Raw genomic sequence first — 27,706 nt, forward strand, 5'->3', positions numbered from 1 at the left:
ATTATTATATTTGAAAACCACATAAATCATATATTAACATAATTCTGTTAGGTACATGATATGCTATATTTTGAAATGTGAATTTTGAATAATTCCTAGTTTATGAAAATGGCTTCATTAATGTGGTCCTAGACTTCCTGTATGTGAATAATCTTTGTTTTCTTTTGAGAAATTTATGTTAGAAAGTTGTTTTTCTTACACAAAAAAATCAGTTTCTTTTGATTTATGTTATGAAACCTGTAGTTTTTTCTTTCAAAATGGGAATATATTAGAAATGTTTGTAAAAATACTGAATTTTGTTATTTGGGGCATAAATCACATTACTAAATACTATGGTAGTAGAGCAGTATACAGTTTGACTGCCAGGTTATTAATGTATAAAATACATTATTTTCCCAGTATTTTTACCATCTCTACTTTAACTGCTAATTGAAATGTATGTTGGAAAGACTCAAAATACTGCTGTTTGCTTTCCAGTGAAACCTTATACCACCATTTGCTATATCTATGAACATTGGGTTATGTGCTGATAACAGGGTCTTTAAGTAAATATTGATGAGATTATTTTTTCTAATTTCATATCACCTCTGAATTGGAAATATATATTTTCATTTAGGGTGCATTTACGTTTAATGGTTTAAGTGTGTAGTGGATATTAATGAAATAAATTGAAGTTGTATTTGTTTGCTCTGCTCCAAAAGATTAGAATTGTAATGATTTAAAATCATAAGATGTTGTTGTTTAAACTATGTTTAGCTTATCAAGTACTTGACATAAACTATGCTACTTGAGTTTTTAACTTCTTATATCCTTTTTTAATATAATAAATATTTAATTTATAGAAGACCAAAACTATTAGTATTCAGTTTATCAATTTAGACTATGTAAAACAACTGTTGTTTATTTTTACTTTAGGCCAAAATAGAATCTGATCGAGTCATCGGATCTGTAGGCAAAAAAGTAGTACAGGAAACTGGAATTAAAGTCCGAAGCCGATCACATGGTTTATCAATGGCTTATAGGAAAGATTTTCAACAGCTGCTTCAAGGAATTTCAGAGGATGTTCCTCACCGACTGCTAGACCTTAATATGAAAGAATACACTGGGTTCCAAGTTGCTTTGCTCAATAAGGTAATAATTATATGAATTTAGTATCGCTCTAGTTATTTTCTGTTGTATTGTTGAATAAATCAAATTTTCTGTTAAGTGATATTCAGTCTGTCTGAACTTTAAGAAGTACTTCTGTAACTCTGTAGAATAATGATCATTTATACAATTATTGAATCATGGAATTTTAGAATTAAAACAAACATTGTACATGGTTAGTGGGTGAATGGATGAATTAATGAAGAGTAAACCAACTCATTTATTTTATAGATGAGAAAACAGAGGCTTATAGATTGCCTAACGTTACATAGCTAATGGTAGAGTTCACTGTAGTTTGGTACTTAGACTAATGACGTTGGGCACACAGCATGATCCTAAAATGCTTTATCGGTACTCATTATTGAAAAGATCTTCATCTTGGTAGCCTTTGTAGAAACAGACAAACTGATTCTAAAATTTATATGTAAAAGGTCCTAGAATAGCTAAAACGATTTTGGAAAAGAAAAAACTTGCACTATCTGATTTTAAAAGTTACTGTAAAGCTACAGTGATCAACGTGTTGTATTGTTGGCATGAGGATAAACAGATCAATGGAGCATAGAGTCTAGAAGTAGGCTGTCACACATATAGTCAATTAATTTTTAACAAAGGTGCCAAAATAATTCTGTGGGTAAGGAGATAGTCTCTTCAACAATTGGTATTGGAACAGTTGAATATCCATATTCAAAATAATGAACTTGATCTTTACCTTACATTAACGGAAGTGATCATGGTCTTGCAACTAAAAGTCTCATATATTGTTAATGGAAGATGGTTTGCAGTTTCTTAAGAAGGTAAATATATACTTGCTGTATAACCAGCAGTTCTACTTGTAGGTATCTACCTAAGAGAAATGAAAATATATGTTCATGTAAAGGCTTTGTATGCAAATATGCATAGCAGCATTATTCATAATAGCCAAAAACTGAAAACAATCCAAGTGTTTATCAACTGGTGAATGGATAAAGAAATGGTTTATCCATATAATGGAACAGTACCCTGCAGTAAAAAGGAACAGACTACTGACACATGAACAACATGGATAAATCTCAAAAACATCATGCCAAGGGAAAAAAGCCAGAAGGAAAAGATTAGATATTGCAAGATTCCATTGATAAAATGGAAAATAGAGAGACAGAAAACAGATCAGTGGTTGCCTGGGGATAGGAATAGGGGTTGACTACAGATGGGCACAAGGAACTTTCTAGGATGATGTAAGTGTTCTAAAACTGGATTGTAGTGATGGTTTCGCAACTATAAATTCACTGACACTTGCGAAACTGTATACCTAAAACGCGTGATTTTTTGGTATGTAAATTAAACATCAAAGCTGGTTTTCTAAACCTTCAAAGTCTTTAGAATTTGGAAATTCATTTTATAAGATATTTACTTCTCTTAGCCAGAATATATGGTAAAATCTTGAGAGATGTGAATTTGAGATTATGTGGTTGAGCTCATTACCAATTTTTTATCTTTTGGTTTGCAAAACAGTACATTATTAAGATTGTATCATAACTCTCTGTTCTTTTTTTAAGCTAATTAGTTAACTTGTATATCTTATTTCCAAACCTATGCTTCAGGCTAGAGATTTTAGTCTAATTCTGTGTTTGAAAATAAATTTTGTCTTTGAATGTCTTTCAATAGGATTTGAAGCCACAGACATTTAGAAACGCGTATGACATACCAAGACGGAATCTTTTGGATCACTTAACAAGAATGAGATCTAATCTTTTGAAGAGCACCCGTAGATTTCTTAAAGGACAGGATGAAGGTTAGATGGTGATTTTAATATTGGTATTTCTTTTGTAAATTTATTTCTCTATATTGAAAAAACATAGTATGGTAATGTAACTTTTAAAGAATTGTTATAGTAGTATCACATTCTCATTGTAAATTCAAACAAATGAAGTAAAAAGTGAGTCATCTCTGATTCTGTATATCTCTTCCTACCATCTCTGTTGCCCCAAATTCTGTTCCAGAGAGGTAACAGCCTTTGTTAATAGCTTAGTTTTCTTTTTGGCTTTCTTCATACATTCACACACACAGACAGACACACAAAATCATTTTCTCATGATATGCTAGTATCTGATGGTTTAACTCTTGATGGTCAATAAGTGTTACGTTCTGGTATTTCCTTCAGCTATATCCATGGCACCTACTACAAATCAAATAGACGAGAATTTAACCCTTTGCCATCTCTGATGTAAGCATTCCAACTATAGCCTTATGTAAAAAGGGTTATCTGTGTGATACCTCTTTTCTGTAAATCCTACTATAATTAAATTCTGCTTATTTGGAATAGAGTAGAAGAGACATTCCTTCTCATGGTAAGGTTACACATATGTATTGCTTATTCTGTGCACTGAAATTAACTCAAATATTTTTGTTTTGTTTAGAAGATAAAATCAATTATTTTAAATGCTATTTAAGAAATCTCAGAGACTTTATGTCACAATATTTATAATGGCAACAAATTAATTTAGAATATGTGGTAAGGGAAGACTGCCTAGAATAACACCAGGTAGCATTCATATATAAGAAGACATTATTTGATAACTAGATAGAGTGTAGTTTTAATGAGGTTAACTTTTATTATTGCTCTCTTCTGTCTGAAAAGATCAAGTACACAGTGTTCCTATAGCACAAATGGGGAATTACCAGGAATACCTCAAGCAAGTACCTTCTCCACTAAGAGAACTTGATCCTGATCAGCCTCGAAGGTTGCATACATTTGGCAACCCCTTTAAGCTGGACAAAAAGGTAAATTTGAAATGTTTCATTATATAATTCATTTGTGCTAGGCACTGTGGATTTAACACTTCTTAATTTAACTGAAGTAACCTGAAGCTGTTTTCTTGGTAGAATATTTAATAAATGCCAACATAGTTATAATATAGTTGTTTTAATGGGAATTGAAATTAGTTATGCCATTTAAAAACTATGTCTAAATTCAGAGAAATTATATTCTTTTTTGTTATAGGGTATGATGATAGATGAAGCCGATGAATTTGTGGCTGGACCTCAGAATAAACATAAACGACCTGGAGAACCAAATATGCAAGGGATCCCTAAAAGACGTCGCTGTATGTCTCCACTGCTAAGAGGCAGACAACAGAATCCAGTTGTGAACAATCATATTGGAGGAAAAGGACCACCTGTACCTGTGACTCAAGCACAGCCAGATCTTCTTAAACCCCTTCCTCTTCATAAAAGTAAGAGAGATTTTTAAACATTATTTGCTGCTTTTTGGTTCTTTAGGAAAGAGATTTTTGTAATAGACTGTAGAAAAAATTGTTAAAGTCCAAGAATCTCTAGAGAAGATTTTTGTTTATTCTAAATTAGCAGGTAATCATTTTTGTATGTCTTTATAATGAACCTTTGAACATTTCATATGTTCATTATGCATTATTATCTATCATGATCTAAAATACCATTTGCAAATCTTAAGTATTTCAAAATAACAGTTTTTAAAGGGGCATTATCAGTACCCACAGAAAGATGGTTTTTAATTTCAGTTTAGTTCAACAACTGGTTATTAAATACATATGCTCTTTTAGACAGTGCTAGTCATTGAGGTATAGCAGTGAACAAGACAGTAGTGATCTCTGCCTTTATTTATAATGAGTGAGGGAAAAGGGAAGGGAAGTCAAGTATGCTGTAGAAGCATTTGACAAGAGAATTTAACTTAGACTGTGGGGTCAAGATGCTTTACTGAGGAAGTTATGTTTAAGCCAATACTTGAAGGATGAATGGGAATTAGTTAACGAAGGCTCTGCATTTGCCTGTGCTACAGTGGTAGTCTAAGAAGAGTATGTGCAGAGGCATAGAGTAAAGAGAAGGGGATTAAGGGAACTGAAAGAATTCTAGTATAACAAGGGTGTTGGGAATGAGGTAAGGTGAGAAATAAAAGACAGGCAGAGGCCAGATCATGGAGCACCTTGGAAGCCTGTAAAGATTCTAGACTTTATTCTAAGGACAATGAGAATCCATTGAAAGGTTTAGAGAGGTAGTGACATGATTTGATTAGCATTTTATAAAGATCAGGTTGGCTGTACTGTGTGCAGTATTATCAGGGAATAACAAGAATGGATGTAGGGAACCCTTAATGAATTAATGGATTTAATTATAGGTAGTGATCATTCATGGCTTATAACATCTTAAATGGAGAGAAGCCAAATATTGTATACCTTCTGATGAAATTATACAGTACTACCACTGAAGTAGTCTTGCAAAAAAAAAAAAAAAATTGAACATCAATCTGATCAAGCCCCTAGATCTAACTACCAATTTATAGGAAATATAAAGGACAGAGAAACATATTAAATGACAAAAGAGGCATACAAGTAGCAAAATCCAGATTGTGGAAAACTCTATGGGACAGAGAATCTGGGGTTGTGTGTGTGTATGTTTCCAGAAAAAAAAGTGCATAGAAAAAAGAGAGGTACAGGAGGATATTATAGATTAAAAGGTAGTTATGAGACATATAAACCAATTGCCATGTACAGGACTGATTTGGACCCTGAATCACACAAAAATCAAACTTTTCCACAAACAAAATATATAAGGTAATTGGAGATTGTGGACACTGACTTTATATTTGATGTTGTTAAATAATTATTATGGATGCACAGGAACTAGTTAGGAAACCCAGGGAAGAGCTAATGGTGATCTGGCAGTGGGGTTGCAAGAAGAATATTATTGAGAAATACTTAGATATATCAGCAAAGGACTTGGTGATGACTGATTAGATGTTGGAACCAGGGCAAGGGAGGAGTCAGGCTTTTGTCTTGAGAGACACTGAGTAGCTCACGGTGTCAGGAGTGGAGTGTAAAAGAGATGATGAATGAATTTAGTTTAGAAGTGCCTGTTAGATAGCCAAGCGGACATCCTAAGTTAGAAGATGGATGTTTGAGTTTGGAACTCAGAAGAAGAGGATTGGGCTAGAGAGGTAGGTATGAGAGGCAGCTTAAACCTCATTGGAGTGAATAAAATCTCACCAAAGGAAACAGTGAGAAGGATAAAAAAAGAGCCTAGAACAGGACCTCGAAAGTGCCAAAGTTAAGAGGAGATAATAAGGTTCAGAAAAGGAGATTGAGACGGAAGACTCCAAGAAATAGAAAATAGGGAAAGCATTTAGAATCATGGAAACTAACGGGAAAGAGAATTGAGTGGTTAATGGTCTCAAATACATCTTAAACAGATCAGTTGGAAGGATTGGAAGGGTTCTGTTAGTCTTTGGTTATCTTAGCAAGAGTAATTTTGGTGGAGTAAAGGCGACAGAAGGCTAAAGAAGTAGGTTGAGGAGTGAGAGATGAGAAAATGTAAACAGTATAAACAACCAGTTTAAGAAGTCTAGCAGTGAAGAGAGGGTGGGAAAAAAGAGTGGTAGCTGGAAGAAGTCATGGGGTTAAAAATGGTGATTTTGCTTTGTTTTTAAGGTGACAGAGAATTAAGCATGTTTACCTGATGGTGTGATGGAGTTAGTTTAGAGGGAGAGGTTGAAAATGGTGATGAGAGAAAACAAAATCAGCACAAGATCACTGGGAAGGCAGAAAGGAATGGTTCAGAGCCCAGATGAAAGAACACTTCTTTCAGTGAAGCAGAATGGGTGTGGGTACAAGTTTAATGGTGGGAAGTAGAGGAAGTTCCTGTCCCACGGATTTGCTTCCTTTCCTCTGTGAAATAGCGGGTGGTGGATACTGCTGAGAGGGAAGAAGAGTTTAGGAAAATCAGAGATGTGAAGATAGTGGAGATTTGAATGATCTTTTGTGGGAGAGGGAGAAAAGGTTGTAATAAGATTGGTAGGCAGTGACAAGGTCCAAGTGCAGATGGTGATTGTGACCACTCTGCAGAGCTGGGCCGTATTTCTCTAATAGTGCTTATCATTGCAACTACAGATCTGGAACAAGCAGATAGATAGAGTCATCAAATTCAGGGTTTTGCCTGGCAGGTGTCATGGCAGGACAATAGTATGAGAATTTAGGACATGGGTAAAAAGTGATACATGGGATTTTAGTTAGCTAAGAAAGTGGATATTTAGAAGGGGTCTGATTAATAGGGAGAAAGTGGAGGAGATGCTCAAGTAAAAGTCTGGCTGAGTTAAAGAGCAGTAATAACAGGAGTACCGCAAAGATAAGCGTATTCCTCCATCCCTGAATTTGTGTTTGACTTGAGAGGCAAACGTGTAGGTGGAAAAGTTCTTCAGAGACAAGAAATTGAGCAACAGGGAGGCTATGTTCTTGACAGGTGATCTGCTTAGATATTGAAGTCACATACTGCAGCACTTCTCAAACTTTAATGTGTATATGGATCACCTGAGGGTCTAGTTAAACTACAGATTCTAATTCATTGTTTGCAATAGGGCTTAAGATGACATTTTTAGCAAGCTCTCTGATGGTGCTAATGCTCCTTGTTCACAGACCACACTTTGAGGAGTAAGGACCTACGATGACGTCGTGAGGGACATGGGGGTGGGAGGAAGTCTGTGAACCAGGTGCCAGAGACATCCGTGACCACAGAGGTGTGCCCTGGAGATCAATACAGATAGTGATGAGGAGAGAAAGGATGAGAGGAGTGGCATAGTCAAGCCTCAAAAGAGCAAGAGTTTTTAATAGTGTGCATGGAGAAATGATCTTGAAGTGCCACTGGGAAGTGAAGGAATCACTGACTCCACATTCTTATTTTAAGTCCATGGAGAGTGTTTGAGAGAAAGCGATTTGTACTTCAGGTCTGAAAAAGAGAGCAGTTTCTTTGCGGGAGAGCTGGGTTTCAGTTAAAGCAGAAGTTGTACAGAATATTCAGTGAAGTTTGCAAATCATGGAATAGGATTTAGGAGGGAGTCAGAAGTTCAAGGGATTTTTGTGGGGGGATGAGTTTACATTCTGGACAGTAAATGAGAGAAGTTGAGATGAATTCAGCTGGTGTCTTGGAGGTTTGGTGAGCAGTCAGGGAACTTAGAATTCTGCTTTCTCTGGGCAGCAAGTGTGGTAATCTAATGCTAAATGGCAAGCTTGCAAGCTTTTAAGTCCAGTAGTCTAATGAGCTGAAGTGGGCACAGGTTGTTCTGCATTGCTCAAGTAATGAAGGCTAGATGGATGATTATAAGAAAAGGGTGTAGTGTGAGATGACCTGTTTGGTGGTATGTTCTCAGCAGGATGTTGAACAGTTTAAACTCCTTATGCTTACTTTGCCTAAATGATAATAGATGTATAAGTCTAAAATGTATATAATAAGATGTATAAGAGGTAGGTTAGAATGAGCTAGGGCTAAGGAAAAAATGACCATGATAATCTTGATCATATATATTTCCCTAAAGCATTAAAAACCTACTCGTTCAATAAAATTGCCATAGAATAGGGTCTGGCCTGGTGGCACAGTGGTTAAGTTTGTGTGCTCTGCTTTGGCGGCCCGGGGGTTGTCAGTTCGTATCCCAGGTGCAGACCTACCCACTGCTTATCAAGCCATGCTGTGGCAGGTGTCCTACATATGAAATGGAGGAAGATAGGCACACATGTTAGCTCAGGGCCAATTGTTAATTTGCCTTATCAAGGAGATCAGCTGTGATTTGCTATCTGATGTTTCTGTGTAGCTTTCTTTACTATGTGCTTTGAAATTAGCTCTCATTATTTTTTTTCCGTATCTTTGTTTTTAGTTTCAGAAGCCAATAATGATTCGGCAATAGATGATGTGGTTGAAAATCATGTTGCAGACCAACTTTCATCAGATACTGCACCAAATGCTATGGATACTGAATTTTCAACATCTTCTCCATCCAATTTACTAGAACGACCAACCAATCATACAGAGGCTCTTGGTCATGATCATTTAGGAACTAATGACCTAGCTGTTGGTGGATTTTTAGAAAATCATGAGGAGCCAAGAGACAAAGAACAATGTCCTGAAGAGAATATGCCAGCATCTTCACTCAACAAAGGAAAGAAATTGATGCATTGTAGAAGCCATGAAGAGGTCAACACTGAACTCAAAGCACAAATAATGAAAGAAATCCGGAAGCCAGGAAGAAGTATGTATAATTAGAGACAAACCTCAGATTTGATTTCTGCGTGTGCGCAACAAAAAAAGTCAAATTAACTAAAAGCGTAGATCTGATTCTAGATCAGTCTTGAACAACGTATGAGCTATACAAGATTTGATTCTTTATTCAGCTGACAAACCCTGAATATTTGCTATATCCAAAGTACTATGCTTAGGTATGGTGAGCAGGGGAAGAAAACACAGATAAATCATGCATAGTTCCTATCATGACAGGAATCCATAGTCTTGAGTATTCTAACCAGCAACTAGAATTTTAACATAGCAGCAAACCCCAAAAAGATGTAGGGAATATTAGATGACTTCTTGTCTGTAAAGTTCTCAGCATAGTGTCTACCACTGTGTTTAAGATTTAAACTATGATAGTGACCAGAGGTGTATTTAGGCCAAAAACTAAAGTTATGAAAGCTATCTGTTGTATGCATACAAAAGAACTTTGTGGGATAAAATTTCAATATTACTAGCATTCATTCAGAAGATGTTGACAGATCACCTGCTGTGATGGTACAGTGACCCATGGGTGGTCCAGAAGTGGGTAAGACTCAGTCCTGCCATTTAGGAGCTCATAGTCCTTGGCAGAGTTTTATGTGAAAATTTGAAACTGCGGTAACACTCTTAACCTGTTTTATTTTTTTCCTCCACCGCCCCCCGCGCCACCCCCCCCGAAGTCTTGTTAGCTGTAGGTTAGAACTTAAATTATAAGCGTGGATATTTGTGAAGGCCACTTGCTTCTTATTTTTCAGTGGCACTACCAAAAAGCTATTTATTCATCCTTCTAAGCTTTATGTTTGATACCTTAATGGGAACTTTTACCAGAAAACAGTGTTTGACAAAGTTATTTTATCTTTGTTAATGTATGATGAAATATATGTGTTATAAAATCTCTGAGCGGTGAAAATTTTATATAGAATGTTCTTGTCTTAGTATATCTTGATATAGTAAACTACAATAGAAAAATATTGAATAAGAGTGCAAAGGAAAGCCACTTAATTTTTCTTTTTGCTTCTCTTGTTTTAAGAATATGAAAGAATCTTCACTTTACTGAAGCATGTGCAAGGCAGTTTACAGACAAGACTAATATTTTTACAAAATGTCATTAAAGAAGCATCAAGGTAAATAATCTGTTGCACATTATGAAATGATGAATTGAGTCCCCAGGTTATATAGTCAGTATTTTAACAGTATTTATTTTGTACTTCTGTTGTTATGCATGTATATGACACACACGTGCATAGAAGTACTTCTTTTTTTTAGTTTATTGGAAGAAGTTCACTTAAAAAATAGCCAAATTCTTCAGAAATTATGGAACCTTTCTTCTTACAAATTACTATATACTTGCATAATTCTCATTGATCCTACTCTCTGGCTTTTTGGTGTCTTTATATTTTATAGCCTTTAATTTTTCTCCTTTGTATATTTGGACTACAGTTAATATTAATCAGTGATTAGAAATAACCTGGAAAGGCAATATTTGAATGCAGTTCATTTGTACGTGGGAAAACATGTAATTAAGGGGACCAGAGTTGGACAAATGGGCCTTATTCTGATTGCTTCAGTAGCCCAGGATTATGTACTTTAGTACAAGGAATGTGGATCAAGATTATAAGGTAACTACGAAGTGCGATGAACTGGAAAGCATAGTTGTATGAGTTTAGTGAATACAGAAAGCATTATTTTATTTTTCTTTCAAGACCTTTAGAATTTTCGTATTTAAGTTTAGGAAAACTTAGGGTTTAATATTCCCACCCTTTAATTAGTCTCCCAGTTTCTTCCATGCTACATGTAAAGGTTTTTTTGAGATAGCGCAGTTAATTTTTTTTGTTTTTGAAGTGGCTAGAGCCTAGGCCACTTTGAAGATTCAGGATAAGGCCATAACTTTTCATATTATTCATTTTGAGTATTTAACCTATTCTGCTTTTTATGTAACATTCTGTCAGCTCAAACTTCATTATGGATTTAGCTATATTCCTGGTGCCTGCACTCTGCTTCTGCCACCTTTTAGAGAGTTGTGTAATACTGTGTTGGCCATTTAAGTTTACAGGTAGAGAGGAAGAAGGTATAGATTGGGCAGTGTTTTTGGATATTGTAAAAAGCATGGAGAGTATGAATACGTATGTAGACGAATGCAATTTTAGTCTACTATATTTATTACTGAAAATTTTTCAAGGATTACCACTTAAACTGTTTGCTATATCATGTATTACAGATGTCTAATTATCCTGGATTTGCTAGCTTTCGAATTGTGATAGTAGAACACCATGGTTTTTAAACGCTACTGCCCAACTTTCATTTCTTCCTGTTTTGTGGGGGATTATGTTCATGCTTTGTTCACATTCCTTTCAACATTCAACTTCCAAGGAGCATAAGGAGAAGCTATTGGAGTCATTGCTTTGGGAGGCCAAATTTTGCTGGAATATTTGTGACCCTTGTGTGTATATTAGGTTTCTTTTCCTTTTTCTTTTCGTTGTGGAAGGAATCACCTCTTTCCCATTGTGCCTTGGCCTGGATTGTTTGTTTTAGGAACAAACTGTAATACTGTACTGATAAAATAATTTGCTAATCTTCCAACAGATTTTATATATCATAAAGTTGATTTTTCATTTCACTTTGAAAAACTTCCCAAGGCAGTTTCTCTTTCTAAAGACACAGTATACTGATATATAACTGTTCGTTAAAAAGAAATTGAGAGTGCTATTATTTCTTTATACAGGTTTAAAAAACGAATGCTAATAGAACAACTGGAGAACTTCTTGGATGAAATTCATCGAAGAGCCAATCAGATCAACCATATTAATAGCAATTAAAAGAAAACAGAATGTGGCCACTTATTTCACTGTCTTCTCCAAATACAAAGTAAATACAAGACTGTTGTGATCTTGCATTCATTTTTTGACATGCATTGTTGGCTATTTGAAATACTAAGAGCAAGTCTACAGATCCTTTTTCCATCATTTTACAGTGACCTTTTCTTCATTTGGTTTATTTTTGTAATGTGAAAAATATCACTCTAAAAAACATTTTTATTTAACAAACTAAAAATATTCCTCCAAATCTCCTGCTTGTTATTGACTCTTGCGTGTCAATTTCCCTCAGGTTCTATTTTCTTAAACCAACCTTTAAAATTGTCACCTCTGTTAAGGTTGAACTTTGCCAAAAAAATAAAAAAGAAGTTACTTTGTAATTTTTGGGGAAAAAAGCACATACATTAAAACTAGGTAATGTTTTGTATATACAGTTATTTTGGATATATTATTGTAAGTTGTACAAATGTATTTTGAAGAATATTTAAGAAAAGCACTTTTGTTATTCCATCAATAAATGCTCTATTTTACTCTTGTGTGGTTTAGGAAATAATCACATTTAAAGTAATCATTTAAAACCATCTTAAGATAATGGAATTTTAAAGGCCTTGCTTTTTAGCATTGGAAAAATACACCACTTGAAGTTCTTATTTGTTAAACCTAACTGTAATTACGTGTTACATGAGCTGCATTGTCTTTTTACTATATGTTCTTAGTTTTTGTTGGCCACACCAACATACTCCCATTTCTGCCTAGATAATGCAAACGACGATATCTGTGGCAGATAGGCAGACGCTTTAGAAGCTGTTTAAAAAACAGACATTTTTGGACATTATTGGTTTCCTTACTTCCCTTCACCGCCTTTTCCTTTCTCACTAGGATTGTAGATGGCAGTGAGTTGAAGCTGTTAGTTAGAGGGTGGTAAGTTTGGGGTACGCCACATAACTCTGAAATGTCTAGCCTTTAGCAGCTTTTGCCATGCTTACAAAAGGCCCACAACAAATTGGGGGTTCAAAGGGGATCTCTTTGTTCTGCTCTGCTAGTATCACACTTAAACTCTCCATTTTATTTAGAAGTGAAATGGAAAGGAAACACATTTAAGATGGCTTTGCTCATTTTGCATTCTCCCTGAGTTACCCAGGAAAAGGAAAACCCCACATTATTCATGGTCCACCCTCAGTCCAAAATGGCCTCGTATGTCCTTACTGAGGATGTGACCCTATTACCTGACTCAATCACCATTCATAGATCACTGCTGTGCCTTGTAGTGCTTTTGGGGTAACCAAGAGAAAAGAAAGTTAAAATAAATTTAGATTAAGAGAGGGCAAAATAAATTTATTAAATTATAGTAAAATTGAAGTATTTTTAGGTTCATAATATTTGAAAATCACATACCCTTATCTTTTTACACTTTAGCAGAACATTTTTTAAATTTCAAGGGTATAGCAAAATGAAATTGTAACTTTTTATGAAGAAAAGCATACATGAAAGTGGAGAACATGCTTGACATCTGTTAATTTAGTCTAGGGGATTTGACACTCTCCCAATGCTGAAGACAAACCCTGTCAAGAAAAAGAAACATTTAGTGTAATGTTATATAGTATTTTCATATGCAATTCTTTAAACCTTTTTTTACCTCTACAAAATACCTTTAAGTAAAGCAGAATATCATTTAATAGATGGAATTGTTAAGGTAATTACCTGCAGCCACATTGCTAAATTCAGTAAGAGCTACACAAAATCCAGAATATACTGTCTGGTCTTAAATTATGTATATTTAGATTCTGAGATTAAAAGAAGGGATTACAAGTCATTCAGATGAAAGTTCATACTTTATAAGAATATTTAGGAAAGGGATTCAGTCTATTCCAATATTTAGCAGCTTGCTTTATCAGAAAATTCTTATTTCCATTCCACAGTTGGCTTGTGAGGTAATAATCCTTTTGAGCCTTCTCCTTTAATACATTTTTGGGGATGAACCCTTGGGGGAAGTTGGGAAGAAGCGGTTTGTTCAGTCTCCTCTTTTTGTCCATAATCTCTCTGCCACTGTACTCTACACCCTCACCCAAAAACCTAGTTATTAAGTTTGAAACCCATCGAAACTCAAGCTTAATATCCCATCTCTTGCAGGTTTTTATGTAGAAGTCTTCTTGTAAGCAAAGGGGCGGGGGTATATCTGAGGGAACCATGTGTCTTTAGGCCCTTTAGTTCACTGGATGACTTTAGGCTGGACAAATGATATTCTCTAACAGTTTATTCTTGAGGTTAAGATCCTTCTTCTTCCTATATGTGCCCTGTTTGTCACTTGATTGAGTCTGTATATGCCTGTATAAGATTTATCAGTTTGGTAGATTGAAGGCTGAGACTCACTTCTGTCTCTTCAATATCCCTGTCACCAGAAGAGTAGCCCCATCCTTTGTGTGATAGAGGTGAGTACCTCCCAGAAAGAGAGGTAAAGGAATTCACAAGGACTGTATTTAGATGTGCGGCGGATTATGGAACTGGCTTTGGATTAGCCTTGTATTTTCTTTCTGTTTTCTAAGGCAGTTCTGAAAACTCATCATTGAAATAGTGGTGTGTCCTTTACTAGTTCAGAGATTTTACGTCATTTTTTTGCAGTTGAATTCCCAAAGAGAAATCATTCTCTTTTAACTGTCATCGATCTTTATTGGCTATCAGCTTTTGGCAATGACCTTTCTGTTCAAGTTTAATCCTGTCTCTTTTCTTGAAGGAGTAGAACTTGTCATTTTTTTCATCTTTCATTTTTTGACATGTATCCTTTCTGAGAGAGAATTCTTTGTTGCCTGTTCTGAATGATAAGTGACGTTTTCATCTAATAGATAGGGGGTTGGGATGACCATGGTAAAATACTAGGAGGATATAGTCTGTTGATGAACTTTTTCTTCCCAAATAATTCCAAAATTATTTCCTAGTGAATGATTATCTTCATCCTTTTTGTCACAAAAGTGTTCCTTTGATTTCTAGCACAAGTTTCAGCAGTATGCAAATGATTCTCAGATAAAATGATGTTGACAGTATTTTCTTAACAATTTGTGTAAAACCTATGCGTAATTTTCATTATTCTAACTTTTGACTTTTTTCCTCTCCATAAATAAAAATAATGCCTGATGTTTATAGTTAAAGTAGATCCACTTTTGCTTGATTTTGTTAGTCTTGTTCCATTCTATTTCTTTTTTAACACATTGTTTAGACTTGCCAACAACTCTTTACTGAGAATCTCTTTTCCTTCCTAGGCTGATAAATAATTGTCAGAGAGCCAGGGCCGGGGAACATTGAGAGAGATAATTTGAATACGTTATTCAATGTTGATGCTTAAAGGACTTCTTGTCCCACCGATGTGCCAAGGCTTTGCCTGTGCAATGCCATCATTGGATTAAGATTGAGGTTGAACTATAGTGGGACTTAAAAGACTAGGGCAAACATTTTATTTTTGTGTAATTTCAGCTTGAGAAAAGCTTGAGAAAGGTCAACAGAAAAGCTATAGAAATCCAGGTGCATTCACTAGCATACTAGGGTTGCTGAGAGTCAGAGGACTACTCGGATACTCTATTGGCCTGAAGGAACTATCTTCTGTCCTACAGTGGCGAGAAAGCTAAGCAACAGCTGGGGAAAAAAGTGAAGATTTATCATTTAGTTTACTTTCATGATTTTTCTAAGTCTCCCCAGAAGTAGAAACCTGAATTAAAAAAAAAAAAAAAATCTACATCAACTATAAATGAGCTGAGAGAAAGAGAGGGCAAAAAACCCCGCAGAGGATGTTAGTTTCCTTTGTAGTTATGAAATATTCCTCCTTTTCAGGACTCTTGACACAGCAACTGGGAAGCTTCTGAAGCACCATAGAAACCAGCTAGAAGGAATGCTTTTAGGCTACAGTGGACAAATGAGCCTTGTTGCTAGAGAGACAGTGATAAATATTTAATTTATATGAATTCTATCAAAAAATACTGTAATACCTGTGTTGGGTTCTCTCAGGAAAAAGATGAATGGCCGATCTGCTTTAAAAATAGGAATCCGAGACCTTTTCAGTAACAACAGAGCTGCAGGAAAGATAAAGAAGAATCCCGTTGCATTTTCTATTCATTTGCTGAAAGTCACTATTAAAATCGGATACAAAGTCCATTACATCCCTTGATTTTTGAAGAAATAAAAGCATCCTAATGATATTCATTGTTTAGTGTTATTATGGGGTGCAAATGGGAAAATTAAAGAGAAAAGCTACCACATAGCCAATCCTGTGTCCTATTTTCAAAATATTCCGTGAAATAAATTCCTTACTGAAGCTAATTTTCAGAATGACTCTCTTCGTTGTTTATGGGGATGATGGTACAAATCCTTTTCAAAATGGATACCTTTTTTCTCCCATCATTTTTGAAAAACTGCTCTCTGTTAAAATTTATTTGTTAAAAATGATGAATAGCACATCTAGACTTGGGGGTTGTTAGTGGGAAGGTTTAGAAGTATGAATGTTGATAAATCTAACAAAGGTAGATTTGACTGAGTGTCGCTGACTTCCCCTTGTGAACATACCTGTGGCTGCAGATGTCTTGGTGCCTTCCTCTGAAACCTCAACCTTGGCTTTGTGGATTGCTTCAGAAACATAAAAACCATCTTGCCCTAACCCCAGGAAATAAAAATATGAATTGCTTATTTGCATTTTTGATGCATTTAGTTTAAGGATTTGAGTACATTTTTAAAGAATGTACTTAGTTTGAGTCTCTCATGCTGCTTACTGTGTAGCTGGGGAGAGATTTATTTGGAAAATTCTTAAAGTTCAATATTTTATGCAATGTTCAAAACCTTAAATTTGGTAAGTTATCTAATTAATGTTCATAGCTGTGCCCAGTTTTTAGTAGTTAACTTTCAAAGATAATTTCCAGTTAATATTTAAATTTTTCCTTCAGTCAGTATTTCTAAAACTTCAGTGGTCATAAGAATTACCAAGGTATGTGTTAAAATGTAGATTCTGGAGCCCAGGAACCTGCATTTTCAGCAAGTTTCTGAGATGATTTCCCTTGAATGCTGCTTTGAACTGTGTTTTAAGAGCTACTTTTGAATGACAAAGTCACAGGTTTGTACTCTGGGCTTTAAAAGGCATAAAACAGTATTAAAAATGTCTGTAGTACTCCCTGACTGCATTCTGTAGACTGAGGTATATCAGTTATGCAATTGACTTGTCCCATAGGCTAGAATCTGCAAAGAAAATGAGAGGTTAGAACTATGATTGTTCCATGCTAACCGTTTCAAAAATACAAGCTTAGCAAAGAGGAATATGAGTGGTAAGTTAGAGGAGTTGACAGATCTTTGTAATTTAACCATTAATCATTTTTAAACAAATTTCCACAATGAAATGGTACTTGATGGCACACTCAAGAGTGAAAGTAAGTATCTTTAGAACTAGAGAATCTTTGGAAATCATTCAGTCTAACCCTTTCATTTTAAAGTGAGCTGATAAGTCACTGAGGCCGCACATGTGCTAAGAGTTCGGAATATGGAGGCTTTCTGACAGTGCAGTGCTCGTTTCCACCCGGCCCCTCCGGACAAACAGTACCAGCTTTAGAAAGTATATTCTAGTCAACTCTAGCTTGCTACTGCGAAGGGGTCTGTGGCATGTCTTAAACATTTTGATGTACATGTTGTATTTTGAGGGAGCTAATTTGTTTCATCTTAGACTAAAATTTAAATTGTTTTGCATTTTTCTTGCACGTACAGGGAGATGACGAATTTGTGAGAGAATAAAACCAACCCAGAGTCTAGAATATTTGGCATTTCATGCATCTTGTAAATAAGTATACCCAGGAAATTGTGAGTTGGCTGTATTCACTGTAAGGAAGAGTTATTTTCCAGCGTCAGTGAAGTGGACCAGAGAAGAGCCAAAGGAAGGGAAAAATTAATGGAAACATTTACCTAGCGTCACTTGTCCTAAAACCAGTGAAGAATCTTATTTATTTTAGCAGCTGGTCATTTTCTGCAGGATATTTTAGAAAAGAAAACAAATTTCTCTATAATTAATAATTAGGTCCTCTCACTAGCTGATTGAGCAAGCTGAAATGCAGTGCCAAAATTAGAAAGAATTTTGGGGCTAAAGAATGGTTCTTTGATGGTCATGATAATGTTCTACTAATCTGTGACTTCATTGCTATCTAGTATGGGTCTTAACAGTTTATATAAATGTAGATGAAATGAGGAGGAGTCCACCCTGAAACCCTTTGTCAGCTCAAATAGAGTAAATGTGCTTGTATTAAGAGTCCAAGCACCTTGGCACAGTGTGAGAAATGGGACTGATTGGTATGAATGAGTCTTTGGTTAGACGGGCTTGGCTATTTCACTTTCTTGAAACTGCAACTGAAGAGTTTCATTTAAATAATTTTTCTCCCTCAGACTACAGGAGTTATCCAAAAATTGGCATTTGCATGTTTGCACAGACATAAGCCAAGATCCATGGCCTGTCATGTCCCAGTATTTGCATCTCTTAAATTCTATCTCTGGTGAGAGTTAATATTTCAGAAGACCAACTTTGTGATCAAAATAAGAATTCAGGAGTTATCTGTGGGTTTTTGTTTTTCTTCTTGCTTGATCTTGTATTACAGATCCCAATTTACTTACTTTTGTTAAGTAGCTATTGAAATGTTATGCAACTAACAAAATCAACCTAGAAAAGGTCAAGCACAAAGGGATTCTCCTGGCTTTGGGCTTGTCCTCTCCTGCAGTGTTGGTAGCTGCTGAGTGTCATTGACGGTCATACAACCCGTTTTCCCACAATTTGTTCCTAAGATTGTTTATAGGTGCTATTGTGTAGAAAAGGTTCCGTGATTAATTAAAATGGGAGGTGCAGATTGAATAGTTTTGTGCTTCTGTTTTTAGTAGTGGACTTCTTAAAGCTGCTGTTTTGCTAATGTTCGCAGTGAAGCTCTACAGGAGGACTATAACGTGTAATTTTTAACCATGGAACTACCCACACCATCCCCTGTCTCCAAATTGACCAGACTAGCATTCTGGGGAACATACTGTGGGAAACTAGCCCACCATAAACCCATTTGCTCCATATCGCATTTTAATATCCAAAGCAAAGGGGTAAGATTCATCTTACCCTCCCTCCTGGCATACTCTCCGCTCTTCCATAACATCTTGTACAAGTGTTTGCATATCAACCTTCCTTTTTAGATTGTTGGCTCCTATAAGGCAAAAGCTGTCTTATTCATTATAAATATTTTTTTACTTTCTTTAGCTTAATAATGCTTAGTACATGTGTGTGTTCAGTCAATGTTGGATAAATGAATGATAGACACTCCTCACACTTTATATTTGTTTCTTTTACCTGCAAAAACAGCTGCCTTAATGTTCTTTAATCTGATTTCCCTTAGAGGGAAATGTCAGTTGGTGTCTGTAGACCTATGGGGGCACAGCACAGAATAGGTCTTCGGCAAGTCTCATTCAAATGATTGTTTCAATGCCCCCTTCTCCTTTGTTAGTGGAGATCATCACTCTTTGTGTGTGGTTGGTCATACTCTCAACGATTAAGAGTTACATGTCATGGTGAACACAGGATTTGCAAAATGTGAATCAATGTCCCTACATTTGATCCTCAGCTTCTCAGAAGGCAGGATAAACATATCATTTGCTGTGTCCTTTGTCTTTCCAATTATTATTTCTTACTATTGGCAAAGTTAGTGGCTTTTAAAAAGTTATTGCCAGAATTTGCTTCTGGCTTATCTTTCTCATCTTCTTATCACTTAAAAGATAGAAAGAGTGTGTCATAGCACCCAGCCCAGGATGTGTAGTATGCTAAAAAGAATCTGAAAAGCCCTCTGAAACCAGGCTGTGGTTAGTTGCATTCTCCATTCTTCTCCTCTAGTCCACTCCTCACACCTTTCTTTCCCTGCCCTCCCAGGCTTTCTGAGATGCAATTGACCTATAACATTTTGTTAGTTTAAGGTGTACAATGTGATGATTTGATATATCTATACAGCCATGTCACTTAATGCCAGGGAAACACTCTGAGAAATGCGTTGTTAGGTAATTTCATCATTGTGCGAACATCATAGAGTGTACTTACACAAACCTAGATGGTAGAGCCTACTACCTAGGTTATATGGTACTAATCTTATGGAGCCACTGTCATATATGAGGTTCGTCATTGACCAAAATGTCATTATGCGGTGCATGACTGTATATTGCAAAATGATTACCACAATAAGATTAGTTAACACATCCATCACCTCACAGATACAAATTTTTTGTGTATTGAGAACTTTTTAAAGATTTACTCTCTTAGTGAGTTTCTAATATATAATACAGTATTATTAACTATAGTCACCATGCTGTACATTACATCCCCAGAACTTATAACTGGAAGTTTGTAACCTTTGACCACCTTCACTCATTCCCCCCAGGCCCCTGCCCCTCGCAACCACCAGTCTACTCTCTTGTTTCTATGAGTTTGGTTTTTTAAGATTCCACATATAAGTGAGATCGCTTTGTCTTGCTCTGTCCAACTTATTTTGTTTAGCATAATGCCCTCAAGGTTTTTCTATGTTGCTGTAGATGGCAGGATTTCCTTCTTTTTATGGCTAATATTTTATTGTAGCTGTCTATCGATCGATCTAGCTATCTAATCTATCTCCACACTACATTTTCTTTATCCATTCATCCGTTAATGGACACTTAGTTTTTTTCCATGTCTTGGCTATTGTAAATAATGCTGCAATAAACATGAGGGTGCAGATATCTCTTTGAGATAATGATTTCATTTCCTTTGGATATATACCCAGGAGTAGAATTGCTGGATCATATGGTAGTTCTATTTTTAATTTTTTGAGGAGCCTCCATACTGTTTTCCATAGTGACTACCAATTTACATTCCCACCAACAGTGCACAAGGGTTCCCCTTTCCCCACGTCCTCACTAGCATTTGTTATCTCTTGTCTTTTTGATAATAGCCATTCTAACAGGTGTGAGGTGATATCTCATTGTGGTTTTGACTTCCATTTCCCTGATGGATGAGAGATGTTGAGCACCTTTTCATGTACCTGTTGGCTATTTGAATATTATCTTTAGAAAAATGTCTGTTTGGATCCTCTCCTTTTTTAGTTGGCTTATTATTATTTGCTATGGAGTTGTATGTGTTCCTTAAATATTATGGATATTAACCCCTTAACAGATACATGGTTTGCAAATATTTTCTCCCATTCTGTAGGTTGCCTTTCATTTTGTTGATTGTTTCTTTTGCTGTGAAGAAGCTTTTAGTTTGATGTAGCCTCATTTATTTTTGTTGTTGTTGCTTTTGCTTTTGTTGTCAGATCCAAAAAAATCATGTCAAGGAGATATTCCCTATGTTTTCTTCTAGGGTTTTAGGATTTCAGGTCTTATATTTAAGTCTTTAATCCATTTCAAGTTAACTTTTGAGTGGTGTAAGATAGGGGTCCAGTTTTCCCAACCATTTATTGAAGAGACTATCTTTCCTCATTGAGTATTCTTCGCTTGCTTGTCAAATATTAGTTGACTGTATTTACATGGGTTTATTTCTGGTGTCTTGATTCTGTCCCATTGGTCTACGTCTGTTTTTATGCCAGTACCATACTGTTTTGATTACTATAGCTTTGTAATATAGTTTGAAATCAGGAAGTATGATGCCTCCAGCTTTATTCTTTTTCCTCAGGACTGATTTGGCTATTTGGAGTCTTTTGTGGTTCCATACAAATTTTAGGATTGTTTTTCCCATTTCTGTGAAAAATGCCATTAGAATCTTGCTAGGGATTGCACTGAATCTATGGATGGCTTTGGGTAGTGTGGACATTTTAACAATATTAATTCTTCCACTCCATGAAGACAGGATATCTTTCCGTTTATTTGTGATTTCTTCAATTTCTTTCATCAAGGTCTTGTAGTTTTCAGTGTGCAGATCTTTCATCTCCTTGGTTAAATTTATTCCTAAGTATTTCATTGTTTTTGATGCTATTCTAAATGGGATTGTTTTCTTTATTTCTTTTTCAGATAGTTTGTTATTAATGTATAGTAACACAACTGACTTTTGTATGTTGATTTTGTATTCTGCAAGTTTACTGAATTCATAGATTAGTTCTAACTAATTGTGCACCATTACAATATTAGAAAATCTCATTTTGACTATATATTTACCATTACCAGCGACTTTTACACATCTATATGTTTTTATAATGTTAATTAGCATCATTTTTTTCAGCTTAAGAATATCCTTTAGCATATCTTGTGAGGCAGGTCTAGAGGTGATAAACTCCCTCAGTTTGTTTGTTTAGGAAAGTCTTTATATCTCCTTCATTTCTGAAGGACAGCTTTGCTTGTTACAGTGTTCTTGGTTGACAGTTTTTTTCTTTCAATGTTTTGAACATATCCCACTGTCTCCTGGGGTGCAGAGTTGCTGTTGAGAAATCTGCTGATAAACTTATGGGGGTTCCCTTGAATGTGACAAGTCACTTTTCTCTTGCTGCTTTCAAAATTCTCTGTGTTTGGACTTTTGAAAATTATGCTGTGTCTCGGTAGCCCTTTTTGAGTATTTGGGGTCCTTTGGGCCTCATGAATCTGGATGCCCATTTCTCGCTCCACGTTGGGGAAGTTTTCAGCCATTATTGCTTTAAATAGACTTTCTGTCCTATTCTCTTTCTCGTCTTCTGGAATTCCCATAATGTGTATATTGTTTCTCTTGATGGATGTCACCAACTCCCATAGGCTTTCTTCACTCCTTTTTTCTTTTTGCTTCTCTGGCTGGATAATTTCAAATAACCTATCTTCCAGCTCACCGATTCTTTCCTCTGCTTAGTTGAGTCTGCTGTTGACGCCTTCTATTGAATTCTTCAATGTAGTCCCTGTTTTCCTCAGCTTTAGGATTTCTGTTTCCTTTTTTTATGGTTTCTGTTTCTTTGTGGAACTTTGTATTTTGTTCATGCATTGTGTTCGTAATTTTGTTTAGTTGTCTGTGTGTTCTTGTAGTCTACTTAACTTCGTTAAGAGAATTATTTGGTGAATCCTTTGTCAGACAATTAGTTCATGGATCTTTCGTTAGGGTCAATTACTGAAGATTTATTAGGTTCTTTTGGTAGTGTCATGTTCGCCTGATTCTTCATGATCTTTGATTCTCTGCATTGATGTCTGCACATTTAGGTAAGTGTTCTCCTCTTCCAGACTTTACAGGTTCACTTCACAGGGAAAGACCTTCACCAGTCAGCTGGTAGCATCTGTGGATAGGTGGGACTTGCTTCGAGGTCTATATTTGGGCAAGGCCACTGCACATGCTCTGAGGTTGTGGGTGCTGCTACTAGCTGGGTTCTGTGGTTGGGTGGGCCTGCTGGCTAGGCTCTGCATTCAAGTGAGGCCATTCAGTGAGCTACCTGTTCTGGTGGGACTTCTGACTATCACAAGGGGCCCTAGTTGGGCTCTGCAATCACCTCTGGTTGGCGAGGTTGCAAGCTGTGTTCCCTGGCAGGGTAGTGCCACTGGTTGGACTCTATGATTGCGCTGGGCTCCACATGGCTCCTGCTTAGGTGGGATCTCAAGTTATGCTTCCTGATTGGATGGTATCACTGGCTGGACTCCACATTCAGGCAGGGCAACAGGCTGTGCCCTGAGTTGGGTGGGGCTGCAGTCTGGGCTCTGCTGCTGGTTAGTTTTGTAGGCAGGGCTCTGTGGTGTGGTGGTACCATAGGCTGGGCTCCAAGGCTGCCCAGGGTTACTGTTTAGGCTCCCTGGTTAGGCAGGGCCAGGGGCTATGTTCAACAGTGGGTAGGGCTGCTGGCTTGGCTCCCTGCCCAAGCAGGGCTGTAGGATGGGCTTTGTGGCTATCCAGGTTCTCCAGCCAGGCTTCCTGGATAGGCAAGACTGGAAACTGTGCTCAGCAGTTAGGTGAGGCTATGAATTTGCTTCCCTGCCTAGGTGGGATGGTAGAACAGGCGCCACTGCTGGTATGGCCTATTGACTGGGGACCCAAATCAGACAGAACTGCCAACTGAGCTCTCTGGCCAGATGGGCCACCAGCATGGCTCTGCAGACGGACATTGCTGTTGGCTGGTGTCTCTGCTTGGGTACCACTGAAAGCAGGAACACAGTCTGCCAAGGTATGAGCGCTGGTTGCTATAAGCCTCACCTTCCTTCTCCATCTCTATCTGATCCCCAGTGATTCCCATGAGGCAAGGACCTAGTGGACCTCCAGAACATCCTGCAATACAGGTGAGCTGGATGTTCATCTTGAGCTCTTTTTTCCCACTGGAGAAACTGTAGGCTCGGGGGGGGTCCCTCTTGGTGTAGTGCTGTGCCAGCCTGAAAGAGGGGTGACGTGATTAGATGGTGACCATTCCTCTTACCTTTCTAATGTGGTCCTTCTCAGTCTCTGTGGTTCGGGGGATGCTTCAGCCTTACCCCTGGGTGCTGAGATTTTTACACTGGTGTCTTATCTGTGGATAGTTGCTAGTTGGTCTTCTTGGGAGGGGGACTAAAGTTGGGAACAACCTATGTCACCATCTTGACGACCAGCTGCAGCTCTGACCAGCCATCTGGTGTAGTATAAGTTAACTTCAGTACACAACCAAACAACTATGGCTGGTTTGCTTGTTTAAGTCATAGTAACAGGGAGCTTGTATTCTTACTGAACAGACATTGGAAGCTAATTACTCACTTATAAAAGTCAAGGGTAAGATAGTTTCTTCAGAGTTTCAAGTTTGTGCACAAGGAGTATTTCTTGGATTAGGAGGCAAGGGTTTGTATCAAAACCTGCTGATCCTATAGAAAGTGGGATTTCTCAAGAAGAGATATTTCTAGCTGGTATCTTTAGTGTAAGTGAAACTGGAATTACTCTTAAAAGCTTCATAGCATGTAGTGTGAAGGATGTCTGGGGAGAAAAATTACACCCTGGGCTCCGTTGGGCCTTGAAATGATATTGAACCAGTTCTTCGGGCAGCAAAATACAATTTGATGCCATGAGGGAAGAGAAAAGTAACTTATAAATGGGGAAGGAGTAAAATGATTCTGGGCTAGGGTTGGCAAACATATCTGTAAAAGGCCAGATATTAAATATTTTAGCCATTGTGGGCCATATGGTGTCGGTTGCAACTACTCAGTTCTGCTGTTGTAGCAGAAAAGCAGCCATAGATGATTTGTAAATGAATGGGAGTGGCTGCTTATTATTTATAAATAAAGTTTTATTGAAACTTTAATAGTTTTCAATAAAACTTTATTTATAAGAACAGGTGGTGGGCCGTCATTTGGTAACCCCTATGTTAGAGGAACAAAACTTTATGGGAAAAGATCATAAGGCTGTTTTATTTTATCAGTAGGAAACATAATGCAAGGTTCACACTTGGCACATGGTACTTCCTTGATAATTATTTAGCAAGCAAGATCCATGAGCCTATAGTTCTTCTGATTTGAACAAATATAAATACACTTGAAATGCATGATAAAAAAAGAGGTTAGGTGTCAAAAAGATACTTTTTAAACTAGGTTGCTTGTTAGATCTTATCAAAGGAGCTTATAGGCCTCGGAAGTCTTTATCAATAGAGCAGCTGTGTGATGTGGGTTAAGCTCAGTCCTATTTGAGGACACAGAATTGATGACATTTTAAGGTAAACTTCTAGGACATAAAGGGAGAGAGATTGAAGAGCTACAAAGGAGCAATAAGTAAGTCATAGTGATTAATTGAATGCAGTGGTGTGGAAGAAAAGGTTAAGAATGGCCCCAAAGTTTTGAACTAGGATGTTTAAAAGAAGAATGATATCACCATCAACAACAGGGATGCCATGGCTGAACTCCAGAGTCACAAGAAGACACTGTGATTGGATTTTGTACATTATTAAAGATAGAGTGCACTCAAGTTCTTCATCCTTTTTCCTTCCTTGCACTTTGTTCCTTTCACTCTAGTCTTCCTCGTTTCCCTACAGTGTCAGATTACACCTGTGTCACTAGGGAAAATTTATGGTCAAGTCATTCAATCAAGTCAACAATATTTGTTGGATATCCAAGCATTTTGGGGGGCACTGCATCCAAACTTGATTATTAGTTTGCTTATCTCTTTGCATGCTTAGTCATGCAGAGTTGGTGAATTTTACATTCTCTAGAAAGATCCCTCCTCCTGTGTTTTATTTGATAAGGAACTTTGCCAGTTAGTCTGTCTGGTCACATCTAAAGTCCAAGCCAAGACTTCTCTTGTGAACCAAATTCCCATTTTTTCTGTGATTGCTTAAGAAAGAAGATTCTGAGTGGAGCTTTAGAAAACTTCTCTGTGCTATGAGGTTCTAGCATTCAAAATAGAGATTCTCAAGCTCATTGTGTTACACAAGGAAAATGTCAAGACCAATGAAAACACCTGCTACAGTGCCATCTGCATACAGATAATTTACTACTATCTAGAGCGAAAACAAACCTGAGCCTTTGGAGTTGGCAATAGTTTAGCCAATGGTCTCCTGAGAGGATTCTGGAAAATAAGGTTCTGGCATTCCACTCTCTTTTAATATTTGATCTAAGTTCCCTGTCAGATCATAGGCAAACACAGCTCCTATTGATTAGTGGTAGCATGTCTACTATGGGCAGAGATATTCAATATGGACTCTGGGAAGGATAACATTTTAGGGCAAAGTTATAGGTGCATGGGTAATTTGAAAAAAAAGTTAGATGGAAGAGGGAGAGGAGATACTGGGAAGGAGGGAGGGAGAGAAGACAGAAGCAAAGGGTGACTGTGAGGCTGGCATGACAGCGGGAGATGAGAAAAAAGAGCTCTGTTGTTGCACCAATGTCTCTGGCATGCCCCTGATCACGATGGGCAGACAGAGGGTGAGTTGTATTGTGTCCTGTAGCCATTGACCTCACCCTGAAGGTGGTCTCTGAAAATGGTGCTTAGAGGTCTCAAGAAATACCCCTCCCTGACAAAGTCCAAAGCAAAACACTTTCTTTTATTCTTTTAAATAATGTTAACACTGGCTGTTTACCACTAAAAGCTCTGTAGAAACAATGAGAATCCCTTCATCAAAGCCTGATAAAACTACCCCAAACACAATGCCAAAAAGTTTGGAAGAAGAACTGTTGTTACCTGAAATTCCTTTCAAGTTAGCTTTGAGTGGATCAAAAAGATCGGTGACTCCCCAAGAATTTAAAATGCTTTTTAAGTTGAAATGATTTTGTATCCGAAATCTAAAAAACAAAAACAAACCATCAACTTTCACTTAAAATTCTCACTCAATATACTTTCATACACACTATGTGCCGTCCAAACTCTCTGACTTGGAAGTCAGGGATCTCCAGACTCATTTCCAGCTTTATCTTTTATCGCTCCTTCCCGTAAACTCTACCCACTGATGCGTCTGACCGCACAGGGCTCTCTCCCACCTCTGTACCTTTGCTCCTGCTGTGTTTTCCAGGTCTCTCCCATCTCTCTTGATTGCCTTTGAATTACTCTTTCCTCTAAGCCCACTTCAATTTTTATCTCCTCCACTTCTTTCCAGCTGTTTTGTGACCTTAGGTTCTTGAAGTCCCATTAATACTTTGTTCTACTCTTTTCATGTATAGAACATTCTTCTTCCTACTACTGTTATTTATGTTGTTGTAAACTACTTGAGGAGAGGCTATCCCAGCCAATCTTTTATTTCCTATTTATAATGAATTTTTACTGCGTGCTTACCATGCGCGGGGCACTCTGCTAAGTATTTTATGTGGATTATTTCATTTCATGT

General features: G+C 36.9%; 2 protein-coding genes across 4 annotated transcripts in view; one reads left to right on the plus strand and one right to left on the minus strand.

Moving 5' to 3' along the window:
• Positions 1-15,142, plus strand: part of INTS6 (integrator complex subunit 6) — an 85,960-nt gene extending 70,818 nt beyond the window's left edge. For all 3 annotated transcript variants that reach the window (XM_070240301.1, XM_023621545.2, XM_023621546.2), the window contains 7 exons: positions 916-1,131; positions 2,791-2,917; positions 3,764-3,906; positions 4,127-4,358; positions 8,798-9,169; positions 10,217-10,310; positions 11,909-15,142. In XM_070240301.1, the coding sequence (XP_070096402.1) occupies positions 916-1,131; positions 2,791-2,917; positions 3,764-3,906; positions 4,127-4,358; positions 8,798-9,169; positions 10,217-10,310; positions 11,909-12,002 (1,278 nt within the window). In that variant the 3' untranslated portion in view covers positions 12,003-15,142. The remainder of the gene's footprint in view (positions 1-915; positions 1,132-2,790; positions 2,918-3,763; positions 3,907-4,126; positions 4,359-8,797; positions 9,170-10,216; positions 10,311-11,908) is intronic.
• SERPINE3 (serpin family E member 3) overlaps positions 13,311-27,706 on the minus strand; it is a 30,825-nt gene continuing 16,429 nt past the window's right edge. Inside the window, exons 5-8 of the mRNA XM_070240303.1 lie at positions 27,067-27,167; positions 16,548-16,634; positions 15,974-16,057; positions 13,311-13,561 (exon numbers count right to left, since the gene is read on the minus strand). Coding sequence (XP_070096404.1) covers positions 13,518-13,561; positions 15,974-16,057; positions 16,548-16,634; positions 27,067-27,167 — 316 coding nt within the window. The 3' untranslated portion in view covers positions 13,311-13,517. The remainder of the gene's footprint in view (positions 13,562-15,973; positions 16,058-16,547; positions 16,635-27,066; positions 27,168-27,706) is intronic.

This window comes from Equus caballus, chromosome 17 (assembly GCF_041296265.1).
Source record: "Equus caballus isolate H_3958 breed thoroughbred chromosome 17, TB-T2T, whole genome shotgun sequence".
Classification (NCBI taxonomy): domain Eukaryota; kingdom Metazoa; phylum Chordata; class Mammalia; order Perissodactyla; family Equidae; genus Equus; species Equus caballus.